This window comes from Pteropus alecto, unplaced genomic scaffold, assembly GCF_000325575.1.
Source record: "Pteropus alecto unplaced genomic scaffold, ASM32557v1 scaffold7, whole genome shotgun sequence".
Taxonomy (NCBI): Eukaryota; Metazoa; Chordata; class Mammalia; order Chiroptera; family Pteropodidae; genus Pteropus; species Pteropus alecto.
This window is the reverse complement of record NW_006494614.1, coordinates 23,774,997-23,797,104: the sequence shown is the minus strand read 5'-3', so window position 1 is coordinate 23,797,104 and position 22,108 is coordinate 23,774,997. Positions and strand designations below refer to the sequence as shown.

The 22,108-nt window shown below is 33.6% G+C and overlaps 1 protein-coding gene across 2 annotated transcripts in view; it reads left to right on the top strand.

The window, feature by feature from the left end:
- Positions 1–22,108, top strand: part of ADGRB3 (adhesion G protein-coupled receptor B3) — a 659,277-nt gene that overhangs the window by 521,592 nt on the left and 115,577 nt on the right. For both annotated transcript variants that reach the window (XM_006926408.1, XM_006926409.2), the window contains one exon: positions 2,303–2,405. In XM_006926408.1, the coding sequence (XP_006926470.1) occupies positions 2,303–2,405 (103 nt within the window). The remainder of the gene's footprint in view (positions 1–2,302; positions 2,406–22,108) is intronic.

Below are 22,108 nucleotides of genomic sequence, written 5' to 3'. Positions count from 1 at the left end.
GTCAAAGAACTACTCTATTAGTCCATAATAAAATTTTCTTTAATCCAGTAAATCCAGAAACATCATCTATTACAATAGTTTCTTAAGAATTACTAAGACACTTGAAAGGATCTATTAAAACTTGAAATGGAACTGAGAAGTATAGAAGAGTACCTAGAAACAACATAAATTTAGATTCTTAGTAGTTAACTCATTGTATACAAGTAGAATAATTGAAGTAATATTAATAGTTTGATAGAATTTAAGACTCATAAATTATTAAGTGAATCTAATAGCACAACGAGTTCAATGCATTTTGTAAACATTAAATTTGCCTTGTACCATTATGGTAGCACAAGTTGAATTTTTTTCATTTTCTAATGATTTGTAACTAACGTGATTTTTTAAATGTATGAACATCAGAATTATTTTATATGAAATATACTCTTGATCTTGAAATTTGTTGGTGTTCCATGTAGTCATTAGAAATGTTCATCAAAAAATTAATATACTAAGTTACAGTTTCTCCATCTACAAATATGTTCTGTAGAATTATTATATCAAAAAAGTAGCTGGGAATTTCCTTTTAATTCATGTATTGAAATGGTATATTCACAAATTTTGTTTCAAACATCAAACATTTATAAAAAGTGTTGAAAGTTGAGACATTTTATAGCAATTTTTAAGGCAATGATGTGACTCACTATTAATGAAAATGGAAACACCTAAAGACTTTTCAGGGTGGTCAGTCTGGGTCTCTTATTACCATGATTTTCCTATTTACAGGGCAAATGATATCACTGAAACCCTTTTAATAATGTCATCTGTGTGCTTGAGCTGTCATGGAAGCCATTAACATCATATAAAGGGTCAATGTGCAGCCTTTAAACTTTTTATGTTACATCTCTCACACACACACACACACACACACACTCTCTCTCTCTCTCTCTCTCTCTCTCTCTCTCTCTATCTCTCTCTCTCTCTCTCTCTATATATATATATATATGAGATGATGTTTTCAGCATCCCAGTAAGTGTTTTATTATATTTTTAGATAGTGATGATGCAAGAACAAGGTTAAGTTAACTCTTGAGGTCATTTTGTATTGAGAATCAACCTAGTTAATCCTATTTAGGTTTGTTCTATGAAAAAAGGCAATTTCTTTTATAATTAAAAAAAAAGGCTTTTTGTATCTTTTTGTTACTCCTGTTTTTGTTTTGTTTTATATTCTGAAATATTTGATGAAATGTGGGGCTTTTGCCTAAACAATCCTCAAAGACAAAGCAGAAGAAAGAACTTCGATAGATTTTACTTCCCAAAATGTGCCTCTAGGTCTCTGGTACCCACATCTAACACTGCACAGGCAAGCTTACACCTGCTGCGGAAAGTGATTCCATGTTCTAATACAGACTGAACAGTTTCAAACACACAGCAAGTACAAGTATGTCTTTTTGTCACTGTCACTCAGTGATTTACTACAAGGTACAGTAAAGCAAAATAGCTGTTACCCTTTCAAGATAAACAGCTGGTAGAACATTTGATTCTGAGCAGTTTTCTCCATGGCTTACATTCTCGATGCACTTAAAAATTATACAATAGCTGTTATAAACACTTTTTCATAATGGTTAAATATGGCAGATGCCATGTCATTTTCTAGCCTAATGATGAATTATTATTTGTGGATTGGATTAGTTTTTAGAGATAAAGAATCATTTAGTTTTTTTTCTTTTGGGGGGAACAATTATTCAAAAAATAAAATAAAATAAAATCTAAAGGTAGCAGCCTGACTACATAAAAATACTTGAGTGGATGAAATGGTGGATAAAAGTGTTCATGGTTTCATGAAAGTAATGGCATCCTTTTAAAAAACAAGGGATACTTTAGAATCGATGATTTTTCTTTTTGGTTCTCAGAGTTTCTGTTGATTGATTTCTGTGATAATACTTAACATATTATATACATGTATATGTAAAGGTAATTATACTAATTAATATATTTCTAAGAAATTTCATATTTCCAGTAAAATCATACTGATAACAGGTGTGCAACTTAGGCTTTGTCAAAAATGCTATGTTGTCCCCACTGGTGTCTAAAGGAAAAAAAAAGAATCTAAAAAACTCTAAGACGCGCCATGCCACTAAAAAATTGGGTCTCTAAGAATAATCTATATTTCTTAAAAAACTATTTTTCATGCTTTTTTCCTCTTGTAAAGGCTGTATTTTATTGTTTCTTTTTCTGGATGAATTCCACCAATTTATATAATATAGAATTCTTCATCTTTCTGTTGAATTTTAAAGTTGGATACTCTTTCTCTCTTTGACTAGGTACATACGCTCTGAGAGGTCCATAATTCTAATTAACTTCTGCCTATCTATCATCTCATCCAACATCCTCATATTGGTTGGACAAACTCAGACACATAATAAGGTATGACTGGTAATTATTTTGATTCTCTCTGTGTGTTTATGGTTTGACATAAAGTTGTTATTAATAATCTAAACATTCTAGATGAAATGGAGAATCCTGACAGAACTATTTTAAAAACAAAATTATTAATTTCTGTATAAAAGTATTGCTTAATCCAGACCAGATATACATTCCCTTGGCTTAATTTCCTTGGGATTGAGAGGCTGTTTATAATAGTAAAAATATGTGTTTATTAAACATTATATCAAAGCTATATGGGTTCAAAGCCTTGTAACATCAAAAGCACAAATTTTGATTCATTATCCTAACTATAATAGGATTGACTGTGTTTTGGTCTAATTTATTCACATACCACTTCCTAAAAGTTATCTGTAAATTGCTTACAAGTGTAACATAGATCTTGATAATCTACCCCAAAATTATATACAGCCAATAATCAAAAAAAGTATTAGGTGAAAGTGACTCTAGATTTTATGCCTTTCAGTACGTTTTACTTAAGCAAAAGAATTTCAATATTTAACCAACACTGCAATTCTTTAACTGCATAGTCACTTTTAGCAGAATATGAACGTATAGATCCAGTTTATATGAATTGACTTGAGTTGAGTGACAATGTTTGTTTCAGAAATGACTGTCAATTCTCTTTACTAAACTACTTTGAAATACATCCCAAGAAACCTGTAATAACTGTCTTAAATTAACTTATCCCTACCTCAAAGGAATTCTGGTAAACACTGTTTTAATAACACATATTGATCATTTTTTGGCTTTTTAAAATTTTCAAATACTGAAGCCAATAATTGAACATTTTTCCCCATTGCTGTCATTTTTAAAAAATCAAATGTACTTTCAGTAGGTTCTTTTGATATATTAGATATTTGTAGGACATGTATCAATGTCAAGGATTTTGGATAGTCTGTTTATTTTGCTATCCTACCCTCATAAGACTGCTGATTCCCACCCAAAGAATCTGATTTTGGATCTGGGTAGGACCTAGAAAGCTGCTTAGGTGATTCTGTAGATTTCTTCTTGAACCATAATGCCCTGGGCCAAGAGAAAGGACCCAAGGGGGCATGAGGGGTGGGGAGGTCAATACAAATATACAAATACAGTAGCGACCCAAGGAAGTCCCTGTGGAAGTAAAAAAATGCTTTCATAGAATTCGAATGTATAGTTTTTTTTTTCCCCCCCCATTTCTTTCCTGTGTCTTCTTAAAAGGTGAGAAAATATGAAGCATTAAAGTCTTTTACAACCATTTAACATAAATTTTAAAAGAGAAATGCATGAGGAAAATAAAACATTCCTGAGTTATGCCCCTTATTAGAATATGGAAAGCTTCATGATCTTCGGCAGGTAATAGGCTTTTAAAACTGTATCATGCTATGTGGCAAAGTTTTTACAAATTCTGAGCTAAATGGGGAAATAGTAGAATTTTCCATAAGGTTTGCTACATATTGCATTGTTTGTTGCCCAATAGAAATATAATGCAAAGTACAAATGCAAGCCACATAAGTAATTATAATATTTTAGTAACCACATGAACAAAATAAATAGAAACAGGTGAAATTAATTTTAATAATACAGCAGATCCTCAAATAACATCGTTCCATTCAATGTTGTTTCTTTATAACAATATTTAATAAAAAATATTAAATCTTGGATGCCATAGGAACTTAACTCTTATTTATATCAATTAGCCTGTAGTAAATTGGTTTCCTGATAATGTTGTTTTGCTTAAAGTCACAGAGCCTATCGATGATGTTAAATGAGGATTTACTATATATTACGTTTAACTCAATATATCCAAAAGATGACCATTTTAACATATGATTACTATTTTTAAATGTTAATACAATATTTTACAATATTTTTTATTAAATCTTAATAATCTGGGTTTATTTTTTTTTTTACTTCACAATACATTCAGTTCAGACTGATTTCATTTCAAGAGCTCAATGGCTACCTGCAACCAGTGAATATCATATTGCGTAGGTCTAAATGATGATTATATTCAGAAACTAAAATAGCGCCAAGAAATTACATTCTTCTTACCCATTTTGGCTTTCCTAGGTTTCTAATTAATGTTCCTGTTTTTTATGGAAATGTCTTTTCAATGTTTGCAAATATTAGGCACATCAAAGGCAAGATAAGACAAGTTTTGTTTTATTTGTCATTTCTAATTATAAAGAATGGCTAGTATGGGCTTAGTTAAATAAAAAAACGTTTAGTGTCATTAGAGTTCTCTCCAGGTAATCAACTGGAGAATAGATTCTACCTGGTTTGAGGGCCACAATGATTCTGTTCCAGATAGACTATGCTAATTTTTGCTGCTACAGTTATTGATGAATGTGGGAAGGAGCAGGTGGTAGTGGTGATGAAGAAAATGAGGACTTATTGTTTTTCTCTTATACTATGTTAATTTTGCTTTACTAGCTTTGAGTAGATGATCTTGCAAGCCTAGGACAAGTCACTATACAGTGACTAGGAGGAAAAAATGTAAAATGGTAGGATTTTATTCTTAGTAATTCTCAACAATATCAAGTTTCCAAGGTGAATAATCATGTATTATGGTATATGTGCTGAATTGAGTTAAATTGACCCCACTTCATTTTATATGTGAAACAGCAATATCTGAAAGCCTGTACCTGCTTTACCATATTTGGGATTAATGAATTCTCAAAAAAAAAAAAAAAAAAAAAGAGAGAGAGAGAAAGTAAAAATATATCATCTGTATTTTTCTGTATAAACTCCAGAAAAGTGTTTTAAAAATGTAAAATATTGACTGGTGGCTACAGTATTTTATCTAGGTTGTTAGGACCCCATTGCTGCTCTGAGCATTTTATAATTGATCATATTCCTGTATTTGACTTCCCCGGTAAGTTTCGATTGGTGCTTTAGTGTTCCCTACTAGGAAAAATAGAAACATCGGAGAGAGCTTCTTGTTGAACAAGTTATTTGGTACTGCCTCTGAGGATTATCATGGCTAGTTTGTGTGAAAAGTGGTATTTGATACTGATGTCCAGAATAGTTTTGAAGTGTCATACTGGGATCTTTCTCTGAATTGCTTGTTGAAATATAATTGACTCGATTGTCTCAATACTCAGTATCTCTGCTTTCTTTTGAGTTGAGATAGAAACAAGCTGAAATAATCTATTGTTAAAAATATGATGTTTTCAAATTTTTAAACTGTAGATTTAATTGTGGCAGCGAAGTAAAAAATCAAATGCAATTTCTTATATCTCTTAAAATACAGTTAGAAAATTTAATTATAACTCACTTTATTATATTTCACGCTTTCTTATAAAGTGTCATACACTTTGATCTCTTTGTGCATTTGTGGTTTCAACCAGGATTTTCATGTATCACTCAAATATTGTTTATTTGTAAAGAATTTCTTTTGTACCTTAAAGTGTGAATGTTTTCATTGAGCTGGGTAGTACTGTTTTGCAGAAGCAAAGGTTATTTTGGAAGCAGATATAGTCAGAGAATAATTTCCTTAACCACAAAAATACATATCTACTTTTTCTAAAAGACTTCATGATGATTTATTATATTAAAGATTTCATTGCATTCTTTTAAACTGATGGAAGCCAAATTTGACAAAACTCTTGTTTTTTGGTTTGTTCGATTTCCTTTGTTTGTTTGTTTTTATTAGATAATGTCAAACACCCAAAAAGTTCAAAATACTGGATAGCCTCACTAGCAGGTTATAATGAAAGCAAGTCAAGACCAGATTTTATTACACAGTCAGATATTTATTAACTAAACACAGCAAATAAGGAATAAAATCTGTTCTGTAAGCACAATGAAATTCTAGATTTTTTCTTGTTTTAGATATTTTGACTATACTTGAGGCAGACATAGTAACAATCTAGAAGCAGGCTTCTGTGCCCTTGAGTCAGCATCAATCAGAAATCCTTGTACTCTAATGTCTGAACACAGAATGATTGGGGATAAAATTGTGGGCTTCATCTCTAAGTGGTACAGGATATAGGTCTCAATGGAATCTTCCATGCAGTCCATTCAGGAGAAAGAAGTGTTTAAGTATATTAGCTAATTTACATAGCCACAATGCCTTTATTTTTACCAAAGGGAACCCATTAATACATTCACCATAATGATTAACCAAACACTAGTTCATCAGTAAATACCAGCTTGTTATATTCAGCTTGATAATGAGTGAAGTGTTCATTGTAAATAGATTTACCTAGACCAAAAGGACTTGCAGTTGCCACCTCTGGAGTATGGCTCTTTCAGATATAATGCCAGCTTACCACTCTGTTCTGTGCATTCTTGAACAGCTCCTAGAATTAAAGGTTAAATTAACTAGCATTATATAGTATCATAATGAGAATACCCAAGTGTTATAAAATAAATCAAGACATCTTAAAAATACATCTTAAAAGTTAAACATTTTTAAAAATAATACTCAAATATGGGGACAAAATTAGACATGAACTTTAGTCTTAAAAGACCTAGCAAAAGTCTTCACGGACGGTCAAGTGAAGCTTCCCAAATTATTTTGGATGGGGAAACATTTCCTTCACACTATTTAGGAGGAATTCATCTCATGGTTCTTTATGTATGGACAATCGAATTACATAATGGGCTGTGTCTTTTAACTCAGTCTTGCAACAAACACAAAAATTTCCTGCATAGAGCACTTTTTAAAAGTCACATACTCTAAAATCTTTTATTTCATTTGGTGCTTATTCATCCTTTATAAAGTGTTGTTATGTTTTTATTCTGTAGTTTGTATGAGATAATTAGTAAATGTGGGCCAATCTAGAAGCCTATGATCATTCTAATGGAAGATGTTTTTGTGTTGTCAGAACTGTGTATTTTAAAAATAAAATCTTGAGTTTGAATACTTCAAATCAAGTAACTCACTCTCTAATTTACCTATTTCCCCTGTGACTCTTTTGTCAGAGACCCAGATTTTTCACCCATTACTTACATGCCTAGCCTCTGAATGTATATGTGTTCAAGTTCTGAGAAGGAATATTGAATGTGTTTTCAGTTACCCATTCTGTTTCTTTTGATACCCTGTGACACAGTATGTCCCTCCTTTTGAAATTCAGTGGTCTTCGTGCTTTCCTGTAGATCTCCATCTCTCAGGTGGTGATGGTTAAGAACAGGCATTTTAAGACAGACCCAAACACCCTATGTCTGCTACTTCCTAGTTTTATGATCTTGAGCATGGTACACAGCCTCTCTAGACCTTAGCTGCTTCTTAGTATCTCTCTTACAATGTTATTGTCAAGGTGACCTGAGATAGCAAGTATGAAGCACTTGGTTAGCACTACTTAAACAGCTGTGATTATGACAACGATGATAACAATAGCCCTCAGATGTACATCCAATTCTATAATTCTTTTCTGAGCTTCAGATTTCCTCATGTCCAAATTTTCTGCTTACCACTAAATTCACTGTTCTTGTCCCTGCCCCATAAACATGTTCTATATAAATTGAATATATTCTCTATAGTCTCAAATCCAGTTACATAAGCTGGAATTCTGAGCATTATCCTTCATGTATCCTTCTCCCTCATGTAGTAAGTCTAATAAATCACCCACTTGTGCCAGTTGTACCATCACGTTTCTTAAATCCATCTTTTTGCCTTTATCAGATACTGATAATCATCTTTACTAGTGTATTGCTTCCAGCATCATTAAATCCATTCTCTATCTTGTAGCCCTAGTGATGGAGGTAAAATTCGTATCTGACCACTCCACTTCCCTGTGCAAACATGCATGTAGGAGGTGTTGCCTCACCTCCTACAGAAGTGATTTTCAAACTGTGCTCAGTCATAAGCAATGAATAATGTTTTATTTATCTATCAAGGTTTCTATTCATTGATTTTCTTGCAGTAATATGTTGGGGCTCTAGGAATAAATTTTATTGAGAAAGAGTTCTGTAGCTTATAAAACTTGGAAAGCCTTGAACATGACTTGTGCTGACCTCTCCATTCTCATTCTGTTTCACTGACTTATGTTTATCAAACCAGCAGCACCAAACTGCTTATAGTTCATCAGCATCATTCTGTGGCTTGTTCCTTGCTATGCTTCAGCCTGGAGCACTTTTACTCTCCTCCACCCCACTTGATTTCCCAAATGTCTTCATCTGGCTTATGTTTATTCTCTGATACTCTGTTTAGTCCTTTCCTCCTGTAGGAGGCTCTCCTCTCTCCTCTACTCAGGTACATCAGCTCTGGGTCTCCGTGATTCCCAGTGCATACTTATAATCTCATATTATCTCTGTTTCCAACCAGACCATAAACTTCTTAGGGTAGGGCTAGGTTATGTTTATTGTTAAATTTATTGTAAACACAGTCTTAGTACAGTAAGTATATAATATTTATTGAATGAACGGGTAAATTCATTTACTTAAATTAATCATTTGGGCTTATACTTATGGAGCTAATAGCTATAGTTAGTTTTATAAGGATTAGGGTCCCCAACTTTAGACAGATCTAAGCCAGTATGTTGATAAAGATAATTTTCCTGGAGCCTGTTTTAAGCTGTAAGTGATTGATGGCACACTTTAAAGATGATCTGATGTGGTTCCGGGTTTTAGTTAAAGAGGCTCCAAAACCTAACAAATGGGAATCTTTTTACTTGGTAAGTCATGCAGAATAATGTTTATAACCTTCAAAATGTGCTTATTTATAATTTCTCTCATAGAAGCCATTTCCTGCGAATAATGTCCCAAATGCATGTTTATTATATCTCAGATGTGTGTATGATCCTAATGGCTGAAGCTAAAGCCTCCTATTTAGATTTATTAAAATCTAATTTATTGACTTGCTATGATGTTTGTAAAAGGATTTAAATGTAATAAGCTTACGTATGACTCATTTGAGTCCATTTTGAGGTATCTTACTAACTCTGCCAGAGTTCTTCTGTATTCCTGAAAACCTTTATTGAACCAAGGAACAGAATGGTTTGTTAGTTTCTTGATTTCCCCAGGCTCCCAGCAATGAAGGATTATTTTGTCCTGATGTTATGGGGCTCACGAGAGACAGTGAGATTGGAGAGACTTTGCCCGTTTTAACCTTCTTGTTCCCTGATTATAAATTTCCAGTTTTGGGTGGTAGGAGCCAAAGATCACATTATCAAAGTCAACTTCAAAATAGAACAAAAGATCAATATGAATGATAGATTTGAAACAAACAAGAAAATGAAAGTAGAATTATTTGATAATGAGTTAACCGAAATGGTTGAGATATCAGGAGCCAAATTACCTTGAGAGACATTAAGTGTATGTTAAGTCAAACTCCAAAGCTGGACAAAACTTCCAAACAGGGAAGAAGTAGAACATAATTATCAGGCTTATGCTGTAGTTTCTCTGGAGAGCATCAGGCCTGCTTTGATTACCTCTGTTCATTTATCCTCAAGCAGTTATACAGAAGTATCCTCTAAGCAATGTAAAGGAAATCTGATTTGGCCAATTCCTAGTCTCTACTCCTTCCCCCTTTAGACCTGTCCTTCACGAGTTCTCAGTTGGACTACCACAATATCCTTCTAACTTTGGTCTGCACATTTAGCCTTTGTTTGTGTTAGCCCTTCCTTTATGTTACTGTGCAAAAGATCTTAAATTTAAAGAAAAAGTAAACACCTGATTATGTCATTCTTCTGCTTGCAACTCTACAATGGGTCTGTAGAGCTCATGAGATTAACTGCATTTTCTGAATATCACTCACATTCAGGCTGTCTCTAGTACATAAGTTGACTTTGTGGGAAATAAAAGGGACACTCCTGGGTAGATGGCTTATAAAAATACTCTTCTCTCCAGGATGATATAGCCTCCATGAGGGCTTATGGCCTCCCATTTCTGCTCCATGTTGTAGGCCCTGTCTCTGTGCTTGCCAGGGTATCCCAAGTCCACTGGAGCCACCCTTGACATTGTGCCTTTTTACTTATTTCTACTTTGCTTTATAAACTCCTACCACCTTTTAAAAGTTGGCTTATGCAAATCATTTTAGTGAAGTTCTTTAGCACCACTTTCTGCTTCCATAACACATGGTATATATCTCCATTATTCACCAGTTACATTATTCTATAACTATTTATTTACTGATCAACCTTGCCCACTGTACTCTGAGTCTCAAGGGTCATGTTTTTCTCTTGTTTCTAGGCTTTAAAACCACTAATATTAGTACTTATTTTATACATGATATAAAATCAATAAATATTGAATGAATGAATAAAATGAATGAATGAACAAAGCCATGGCTTTATTAAATAAGGGATAATATAACAGAGGTACAGCCACTTCTATTTTAGGGATCCTATTTGGAATAATTGCAACATATATCAATTTTTTTGCTGTTTTATGAGAGGAGTTAAAAAAATCATGAAGTCAAAGAAAACACTAAAGACTTACAGAATACTTGTGAGACTTTCCTTTGATAAGGATGAGTAATTCTCAAGGAGTCTTACAGAAAGATGGAAGATTAACTGTTTTTCTCCCCAGGAACCAAACCAGGAGAGAAGTTAAAAATTTCTCCCTATGTATGATTTTTTACTTTCTCTCTTCTCAGTATATAACATGAACTGGTCAGAAGTTTGTATTACTATAGCTGATAATGTTTATGAGAAATCTGAATACACTTTAAAGTACTGAACTGCTGAATAAGCACCACATAAAGTAAATTATTTTAAATCACAGATATTCTCACAAAAACAAAAGGCCCTTGAGATAAGATTATAATAGAGTTTTTAATGGCCCATTTTACTAACTTTGAGACTATACCTCTCTGGGAGCAAATATGCAATGAAGAGAGTTGAATGTAGGTTATCACTAAAGATCATTTTACCAAGGCAAATTTTGTCTCAGTGTGAGTATGGAATAGGATGAGAGTATAGGAGAGAACCCCTTTCACAAATACTTCAGAACCTAATTCAGGGATTGGAAAGCTTTTTGGGTAAATATTTTAGGCTTTGTGGGCTATATAGTTTGTCACAACTACTTAACTCTGCTGTCGTAGCTCAAAAGCAGCTATAGACAAAGAAATGGATATGAGTGGATTTGACACGAGGTCATTATTTGCCATCCCTGGGCAACACTGAGTTTTCTAGAAGCGTCTAGGGTACATACAAATAGAAGAACTACAATGTAAGGTGAGGCCAGCCCATTTTTAGGCTGATGCGTTTATGTAAAAATGACCTTCAGTTCTGAAGTGTCTACCCAAGGTTTAGTCTGTGTAGCCTGCAGAACTGGAACAGGGGACCTTTCAAAGTTTCTGAACAGGCTTCTGCAGAGATTAAAAGGAGGGAAAATCACTTTGAATTCCTAATTTGGAGCAAGAACTAAACACAGAATTTCTTCACATATGGTGACTATTGGTTAGTATATAAAAAATTAAAACATGAATCAAATCACTCTTGACCCAGCAGGACATTTTATGAAGGGAAGAAGCTAAAAGCAGCTAACAAATGCCCAGTGTATAAGACAACAAAGATGGCTTTTTTTGTAGAACCTTTCTTAAAGTACAGCAACAAATGTACCTGTTAGAGAAAGTCTCATCTCACAGTCTTGGGCAGAAAAGTAACATCTGACACAAAAAATAGGGATAGCAGAGTCCAGCTAATTCCCCACTAAACTCACTCATAGAGTCCTTTTATTTTACTTCTCAGCCTCTGATCCTCACTCTCCTGAAAGTCAAATGATTATTATGTATATTACATCATAAGCATTGCTATAGCAAACATTAGGACTAAAATGCAAACACTGATGCCTATTACTGGAAAATAAATAAATATTTTAGAAGATTAAACTTTATTTTTCACTTCTTTTGTGATGCTAGTCAGTTAATTTTAAATCTTAAGCCTTAAAGAAAGAAGCAGGCATGATTGAGTGGAATCTAGGTCTTAACTATGAAATTTAAGATGCCTGAAATTCAAAGTGAGTAAATTAAAATATTTATAGTCATCTTAGGCTTCTGGCGTACTGAATCAAAGATTAAGGTTACAATTGTAATGTAAAGAAGAAATTACTAGTTTTAACAGTAGAAATATAATGATAACTTTTAATTTATAAATTTTAATTCATGAGGAGGGACTATGTATGTTCTGTGTTAAACTACAATTCACATAGTTTTCATATATCTGTATAGGTGTGTCTGTAAATAATACATCAATATATGTACACAGAATGAGAAAGGATTTTGAATGAATCTTATCTGTGTCTATTTTACATTCTTGTTAATTAAATTCTATCTGTATTTCAGAGCAATTTTTCATAATGAATAGGAATGATGTATATTACTTTTACAAAATATAAGTTCCATTTTTCTGTTTTTTCTCATATACTTATTTTTGTTTATTTTTGTTAGAAATAAGAGCATCTATTTTGCTGTTTAGACACATTTGTTACATATTTTTCTAACTTCCAAAATAAAGTTACAAGGTAAATCTTGTATACCTAAGGAAGAACACCCTTTACAGAAATGGAAATGGTAATCTAATGTATTAATTACCTATTGTTGCATAACAAATTCCCTAAAACTTAGTGGCTTAAAAATAAATATGTATAATCCTCACAGTTTCTAAGTCAGGAATTTGGGAGCAATCCAGCTGAGCAGTTCTGGCTCAGTGTCTCTCATGAGGTGCAGTCCGGATGTGTGAGAGCTACAGTGATCTGAAGGTTTGATTGGGGCTAAAGAGGATCTGCTGTAAAGTGGCTCATCATTCCAGGAATAATGGAAGTTTCACTTATTCTAAATGAAGTGTTTTCAAGATTTACTATTAGTGGCCTTGTGCTATTTGTCATGTTACTTAACCATTCTCTCACAAACCAGCCTTAGTGATTTTTTTAAATTGTAAATCAGATCACAATCGTCTGCTTCTATCACACCTGGGATGGTATTCAAACCCCATAACATGGCCCACAATGCTCCTATATGACCTGGACCCTAAATACTTCTCCTATTCCACCACTTCATATTCATTTTTTTTTTCATTCACTATATTCCTGTCATGCTGGCCTTCCACTACCAGCATTGCAGGATTAGCCAGGTGACCAGATGCCTGGTTTGTGCCTATTGCCTTGGTCAGTTATTAACAAGGCCACTGATGACACAGTTTCATCAATTATATGCTTTGCTTAGCATACAGCTCTTTTCCCGGCCTCAGGGCTTTCTTACATATTTCTCCCTCTGCCATAGTTAATCCTCTTTCATTCTTAGACCAGTCTAGTTAACTTATATATGTCCTGTAGCTCAAATATAATCTCAGAGAGTACTTCCCTAAAACCCCATGCCCCGAAAACCAAAACACTGTAATAGTTTTCACATTATTCTTTCTTGAGGACCACATTTTTTTCTTTATAACCATGCTTTAATTTGTCATCTTATTTTTGTTTAAATTCAGAAGGAAAGGGACACTATCTATTTGATTAATACCATGTGCCTAGTACAGTGCCTGGTACTTAGCAACAGGCATTCATTAAGTATTTTTAAATGAATGTAGAATGTCTAACCCTCCACTATTGTTCTTTCTAATCTAGCAGTGGGGAAGGGACATTATAAGGATCAAAGAAGATTGCACCTCGGATAGCATCTAGCACAATAAACTTTTTTAATTGAGGTGAAATTTACATACAGTGAAATGCACTATGAATAATGTGATGAGTTTTGACCAGTATATACATATTAACCAACACCATAATCAAGATATGGAATACCACCGTCACCCTAGAAAGTTCTCTCTGTGCTCTTCCAGTCAACCCCCATACCCCACAGGCAATCATTATTCTAATTTCTGTCATCATATGTTAGTTTTTATCTGTTTGAGAATTTCATGTAAATAGAATCATATAATGAGTACCTTTTCATTCTGGTCTCTTTCACTAACATTGTTTTTAAGATGGAACCATATTGTTATTTGTATTAGTAGTTAATTATTTTACATTGCTGAGTATTATTCCGTTGTATGAATATACCACAATTTATTCATTCTCCAATCGATTGACATTTGAATTGTTTTCAGTTTTTTTGTCGTTATGAGTAAAGCTGCTTTAAATTTCTTATAAACGTTTGCATGGACATGTATTTTCAGTTCTCTCAGGTAAATGCCTAGGATTATAATTGCTGTGTTAAAGGTAAGTTAGAGTATTTTTAACTTAAAACAAAACTGAACAGTTTTCCAAAATTGTTGTACCATTTTACACTCTTCCAAGATTTACTTTTTGAGTGTTTTTCTATATTCTATTTAAGGACCGATTTTTTTTTTCCCCCCTGAAATGTGTATTACATGCTACACTGATTTGCTTCCCTGGAAATCCTGCATTCTGCAGCCTTCTCATTTGGCTTCATTAGCTATTGGTTGTAAATAAAAAAGAAATGCCATCTGAAGTAAAAAAAAATACTCTTTATCAATTTCCACTGCTAGCAAGTGGTGATAAACTCAATTAAAAACAAATGGCGAAATATATTATACAGATGGGAAGAAAGTTATTTTCCATTTTATCTACTGATCATGTTTAAGATTTAGTTGATTGGTGTGCATTAGTGTCTCAAGGAAGATAGTGTGAATTTTGTGAGAGAAGTGCATTTTCTGTGTACATTCTGCCCTGGATACTCACTTGTAGTTTCTTTTGTTGATAATAGAGCTTAGCTATGCACATCAAGGGAGAACTAGATTCTTCAGGGTATCATGCAGGGTAGCTCATCTCAATATCCTTAATGCTTGTTGGCAGACCAATCTATTTGTAGAGATGTGGTTGTTACTCTATAGTCGAGATAGCTGGAGTGTATTTATGCAGTCTCCTCAGTCTCATGTCCAGCTATGAAGAGGTTCCTTGTTAAGCTTCCAGAGCCCATTTATTGAAAAAGAGGGGAATTTGAATGAAATCACTGCAGCTAGCAATACAAAGAAAATGCTTAAGCTTCATTTTCAGAAATGGGATTATATGCACCAAGAAGGATAAAAAATACAACTATTTCTGCTGGTAGGGAGAATTCTAAGATCAGTAAAGGAATTTTTATAGATTAGAAGAAAACAAGCAAATTTCAGAGTTGAAATATAGTTGATAGAGGGAAGCTGATTTTTGTACTTTTAAATATCTTCCCCTGCCATGATTATTTGGGGGATGGGGGGATTTGAAAGGGGCATGAATAATGAGTAATATCGGTATCTTTTTCATACAATAGTGGTAAAAGGGATCACTTGTCAACATAAGAAATGTCTACATACTGAAACCACATGTATATAGAAGTGAAGAACAGTTTGGAATTGTGCCGAATATGACAATATTAGATAAAGTTAATGCATTCAAAAAAGTGAAAACACAAAGTCATTAAGGAAATAAATTACCTTTATGTGTTAAAATGTTAGATTTCACAAGCATTTTTCTGAAGACTAAATGGTGTATGGTCCAGGGCCCCAAAGTAGGAATATTAAATTTTTATAACGGGATAAACATTTAAAAGGGAATGACTTATAACTGGAAATATATTTAAGAACCCAAGTGCATATATTGGGAAACTATACCGAGACAATAGTGGTTCTCAACTAGGGTAAAAGAGATGGGGCATTCGAAACCACATAGAGGCTTTTCCATCCACCTTGCTCACACCCTCTCCAAATTCTACTCCTTTGGCAATTGTATGAGTAGCTTGAAAATACTCCACAGATGATTCTGATAGGCATCCTGGTTCAGAATCACTGTTATCGGGGCTTGCAACAGAAAAAGGAAAGGTTGGGTTAAGAAACCGAAGGCTGAAATTGCCTGTCAGTACTTCTCCTGTGTTGGTCTATGCCATGTAATCTACTGACCTCAGCTTTACTTTATGTTGACTAAGGATAAGAGTACACCATAGCAGTATTTGGGAGATTAATATTAAACTCTTTGACCTTCCTGGAGAAAAGCACAAGATATTAAGAGAAAGGAATTTTCAAAGCTAAAAATGCTGTATCATTTCAAATTTGCTTAATAAGAAAATGAGTCAGTACAATGTAAATTAATGCAAGTTCTCAGCTCCAAGCAGATGAGATTCAACAAAAGCTGAAAAACCATTTTAAGTAATATCTTATTCAATATATCTTCCATGACTAACCTCGTTGCAGCCCATTTTTCAGCCCCCCGCTACATTTATGTAATGTTTTCTCCTGCACCTGTGTTCAGGAACATCTGGTTAGTTTTAACTTTGAAAAGTTTAAACAACACATTTACTGTTTTCCCCTTCATTTCTTTATGTGGAATAATGTCATAGGGTATAATCCAGCAAATATTGCATGCACATGTAATACTAATGGAGTCAGACATAAAGAAGGCATTGGATATATCAGAATAAAATAAATAGTGGAATCCTTTCAGCTGGGTAAGTTTTTTCTTTTTAGGTTATAACAAGCCATATTTTCCTGACTACATAATCACCATTAACAACTGAAGGAAAGTTAACTAGAAGTTAGAAAATAATCTTGTTGCACTCAAATGCATACAACCAAAAACCGTCTCTTTCACAGTGATGCCTTGTATAAAGTCTTTTTTTTTAATACACAGAATCGTATGTGTGTCTGTATGAGTGTTTGTATGTGCGATGTGGTCTATGCTCTTATACACTGTTTTGTTTTCATAATTCTCTGTCTTATAGTGGGAGAGCGGGGGAGGAGGACATGTTGAAAATCAAACTTAAACATTTTTTTTTAGTATATCTTATCCTTTTAATGTGTAGCAGACCAGATAAGATGAGTACAACTTTGGGGGAAATATTTTGTGTCTATGTTTTTATATAGTGAAGCTATATACTTCTGTACGTCTCACCAGGCTTTAGTGTCCTATCTTCTAGAAATCAGTAATCTAGATACACATAAGTGATAAGGCCTATGCTACAAGAGCACTCACCTTTCTTTAAGGAGTGCAAGGGAAGGAGAGTGGCTTTCCTCATTGCAAGCAGAAATAAATCTATTAATTTTGCCTAGTATTGAGACTTCTAGACACTATTTCAAAGTCAACTCACCATAGCAAAAAGGGGTTCTTGTCTCAAATCCTAATCATGCCATTAATTAGGAAATGATCTTCGGTAAGTCTTCTAGGCTGTCTCAACACCAATTTTCTTAACGGCAAAATGGAAATATATGTGAATATATTTGGTGGAGATTGGATGGCTAAAGTGGAAAAGGAGTGAGTTAGACTCTGTTTGGAGGGGTTAAAGGGAAACCATCTTTAATTTCTTTATAGCTCTAAGAGTCAATAATTCTTACCCAGAAAGAAATGAATTCTTTTATTTTGCAGTATTTTTATAGTATTTTTATTGCATCTGTTTTATTTATATATTATAATTTCTCTGTGTCCCAGTATTAAAATGTGGACACTAGCGTTTGCTATTGTATTTTTTCTCAACAATTTAGTGATGATACATAAGTATAGCAAAAAATGTGAACTATTTTATTTATTATACACCTGAACCAGTCTAAACTGTATTTAGGAAGATTAGCTCCCTGCAAATGGATCAAATCCACCCTCAGTCTCTTAAGAAAAAATCATTCCTAATGATAATAGCAAATACAGTGAAGAACAAAATTATGTTTAAAGTCATAACAGTACATTTGTTTTTGGGTGCTTTTGCCATCATTTCCACATTCTTTTTCAACAGCCTTTTTGTGTTTGAATAATTATATGCAGTTGCACAACTGAATAGAAAATTGTCACCAAAACAACAACAACAACAACAACAAGAAGGAAAACAATAGCAATAATCTATAGCTGTGGCCTTTTTTAATGGGTGTTGCTGGGAGACTTTTCAGAACCCTGTAGAGAAATGCATGTTTTTGTAAGAAAAAGTTCTCAAGCTGTTAGAACTGATAGAATTTCAGAAATGCTATAAGTTCAGCTTGCAATAGATTTGTTCGTTTCATGAGTAGAATGAAAAATCTTCTCTAAGATAATCCTTTGGAATCAAAGTTCATCTAGAATGAAGAACTATCAGTTGTAAAAAACAAAGTAAGTTTGACCCCTAAATACAGATTCAGTGGTTGCTGAATGTAATCTGAATTGTTATTTAAATAGACTACGTTATATATTTATCTGTTAGAAAATTGTGGAGCCTCAGTAAAATCTTTCAAATGTTTTATCCAAGAGCTCTTTTTATACTTTCGTCACCATTGGGGCCAATTGGAGTTTAGCATCATTGTAGTTCACTGAGATTCTACCTTAAAAACAAAGATAATTTGATTTGACTGCTTATTCTTGACTCATTTTATTTCATTTTTTTTCTAGACATAAATTTTGTCACCTTAGAAACTGGAATTCTCTCAGAAAACAACGGCAGGGGGGCAGGGAGAGGGTTAACTATGGCGCAGACATGTAATTAGCATTTTCCTTGGTTCTTCTTCATGTGAGTAAAGAATCACAGGTCTTTGAGATTTAATGGTTTTATTAAAAGTATATTTTAGAAAGATGGAGAATGTCCCAAGGAGGCATGTGGAGAAAGATGGCATGCCCCCAGGAAGTACATAGTCCCAAGGCTGTAGCCAACACAAAGGGGCAACAAAGAAAAAAAAAGAGCTCAGAAGTGGGAATATCTGCGTTATATGTGGGCTATGATGAGTGGTTCCAAAGGCATTCCTAGGTGATTGGCGCGTGAGGTCATTTTGATTGACACCTGGCTGCTATAGGACTCTGCCTAGTATGCATGTGCTTACCCAGAATATAGTCTGTTATAATTAGATTCATAAACTTCCAGGCATAAACATAGTATTATAATGAAGATTAAATTGTAGCCAAATTAGGATAGTACCTTCTGCACAGACATCTGTAGCCAAATTAGGCCAGCTAAGACTATGACCTCCTGTTCATTGTCTCTGGGGATGCAGAAGGGATTCTCTAACTACCAGTAGGCCAAAGCATTTTTACATTTTGAATAAAGGAAAATTATATGGTATGCATTCAAATATGATCCTATGATCAGAATTGGAAGAACCTAAGGTTAGTTTGGAATTCCATATGTACATTGGTATTTATTTATTAATCCTGAAATAAGTATAGTACTATAGAATGTTTTATATTGAATTCTGGTTTGTGCTGTACAAAACAGTACTTATTTATAGCATCACTGTGGTTCATTGAGAATCTACCTTAAAAGCAAAGATAATTTGATTTCACTGCTTATTCTTGACTCATTTTATTTCATTTTTTTTCTAGACATAAATTTTGTCACCTTAGAAACTGGAATTCTCTCAGTAAACAAGTTAAACAGACTCGAAAGCATGTGAAAGACAAGTACTTATGAGGAGTTCTTTTTTTTTTTTACCTTTGTTCCCCTTGGTCTTATTAATATCAGTTCTTTATTTAATGAATGGTTTTCTTGGTGGATAGTTAGGACCATGAACATGATGTTTTCAATTCTGTATTTGAAAATAATCTATCGTTTATTGGCAATTCCTCAGTTTTTCTCATCAACATCATACGAAAACTCCAATAATTGAGTTTCAAATATAATAGTGCATCTGAACCTTTTTTACACATAGCATTTTCTAAATACAGATGTCAAATTTCCCCCAAAAAAGGCCATTTTGAATTTGGTTGACTTGAAAGGTTTCAGGATGTAGTATGAATTGATTTACTGAAAAATAAAGGCAAAAAAATAGGATTAATTATAGGTATCGTTTATCTTTAGAAAAAAAATAACTCAGGAGATATTAAAGGAAGCTACAGACATCACTTTGCTCTGATGTTCTTCAGTTTGTTGTCTGAAAAACAAGGGAATAAAACAACTTTCTTTATATACTAAAGTATGCGGAACCATCACTGACATCAGTGAATGTTCTTTATACTAGTACTGATGCCCATAGAGGATACAAATTCTCATTTACCTGCTATATTTAAGATATATAATTGGTTATGCTTCAGAAAATTTTCTCTCAAGTTTTTCTCCCAGAGATCATGCTGGTGAGAAGGGAGATTTTTGCATGTGCATCTAAATGACTTTTGCATTTTGACACAACAAAGTTGGATGACTCATGAGCAGAATCACTATTTCTCTTAAGCAGTGTTTCGTTTCCTAACAGTGCAGAACTGGACAGTATCGTCTGGAAACCACAGCAATCTAGTGGATATGCATGCGTTGTATTTGCCTCACATGTATGTCTTGGGTATATTAACTTTATGTTTAGGAATCAAAGCTAAATTTAAAAACTTCAGCCCCTGAATTTCCACATCTTTCTTAAAATGTGAACAGGTCAGTGTCTGTTTTTGATTAATTTGGGGAGGCTTCATGGAGAAGTGAAATTTCAGGCAGATTAAAGGCTAAGGAATATGAATGTTACGTCACATAGAAATTCATATAATGTCTTAAATGATTAACTTCATTCAAACCCCTCACTTTACAAATGAGGAAACAGACATAGTAGTTGATCAAAGCAAATAATTAGCAGCAGAACTGGAACAAAAACTCATCTTCCTCTGATTATTTGATGGTTAGGTGAACCTCATTTAGATATCTTCTGTGTAATAAAATATTCCTCCCACTCCATATATATTCTTACCTTTTGTGGCAGGCAGTTTAACTCTATAGTCAAAACTGTAAAAGTCTGCAAGAGCAATGAATATCCTTGGACACAGAAATACACTCAACTATGAATGGGGACGTATATTACTATTCTTATTTACTGCTTCCCCCCCCGCCCCCATTTTTGTTTTTAACCAAATCAAAGAAAAACACTATCCAAAAACTATATTCAATTAAAATTTATTGGAAAAACCAATTTACAAAGTGAGGAGGAATCTCTCTGGAGAAATTTATTTTACTCAAAGTACAAAAGTTAAATCCAAATTGGGTATCTGTGAGCCAAGCCATGCACTAAGGAGATTTATACCTAGAAACCACAATGGCTAGCTATTTCAAGCCCAGAAGGGCTTTACTTTCATGTACTAAAAACTCTCAGTGTGATTAGTCTTAAATTGAACTGCCAGTTTTAAAAATCTGTTCTTTCTCACCCCTTTTTTGGTTTTATTACTATATCTTACTAACTATATCTTTCATCCTTTTGTATTTTCTATTCCTCTATATTTTAAGACCATCTTTCTCCCTGGGCAAGCATGTCTTCCTCCTCTTTTCTTTTGGATTTGTGCAGTGACTCGAGTTTACAAAAAAAGCCATTTTAGTGCTGCCCATACTATCTCATTATCCTGCTTGAAGTCTTGCATTTTTTTCTAGGTCTTCTCACAAATGCATCTGTTAATGGCACTTGTCTGAACTCCCTCTACACACTCACCAACCTGTCCTATAGATTACAAAATAACAACAATGAATTGTAATTACAGGTCTTTTCAACATTAAAAAGAAAGAGGTTGTGGAGCATGGCACAGGGAATGCAGTTAGCATTAATATGATGGCTAAGTGGAGGGCCAGGGGAGGGAGGGAGCAATGGGGGAATCGTTTTATGAACAATATAGGTGTCTAACCAATGTACTGTATGCTTGAAATTAATTTAAATAAATAAATTTAATTAAAAAAATATCTCTACGTGGTTGCCAAGAAAACATCTACTTGTTTCTAAACCAGCCATCCTACAGTAGTCTCAGGGTCTTGTTTATTTTTTTATATTTTATTGATGTATTAAATCTCTGGAAAGTCTGAGCCATTTAAGAAACATAGTCTAGTGGATTCCTCTCAGTAAGATTAATATCCAAAATATAATCAGCCTTCTTTCCCTCTCTTTTACCCTCTGTCTCCTCCTCTTTCTATCTCTTACCTAAGT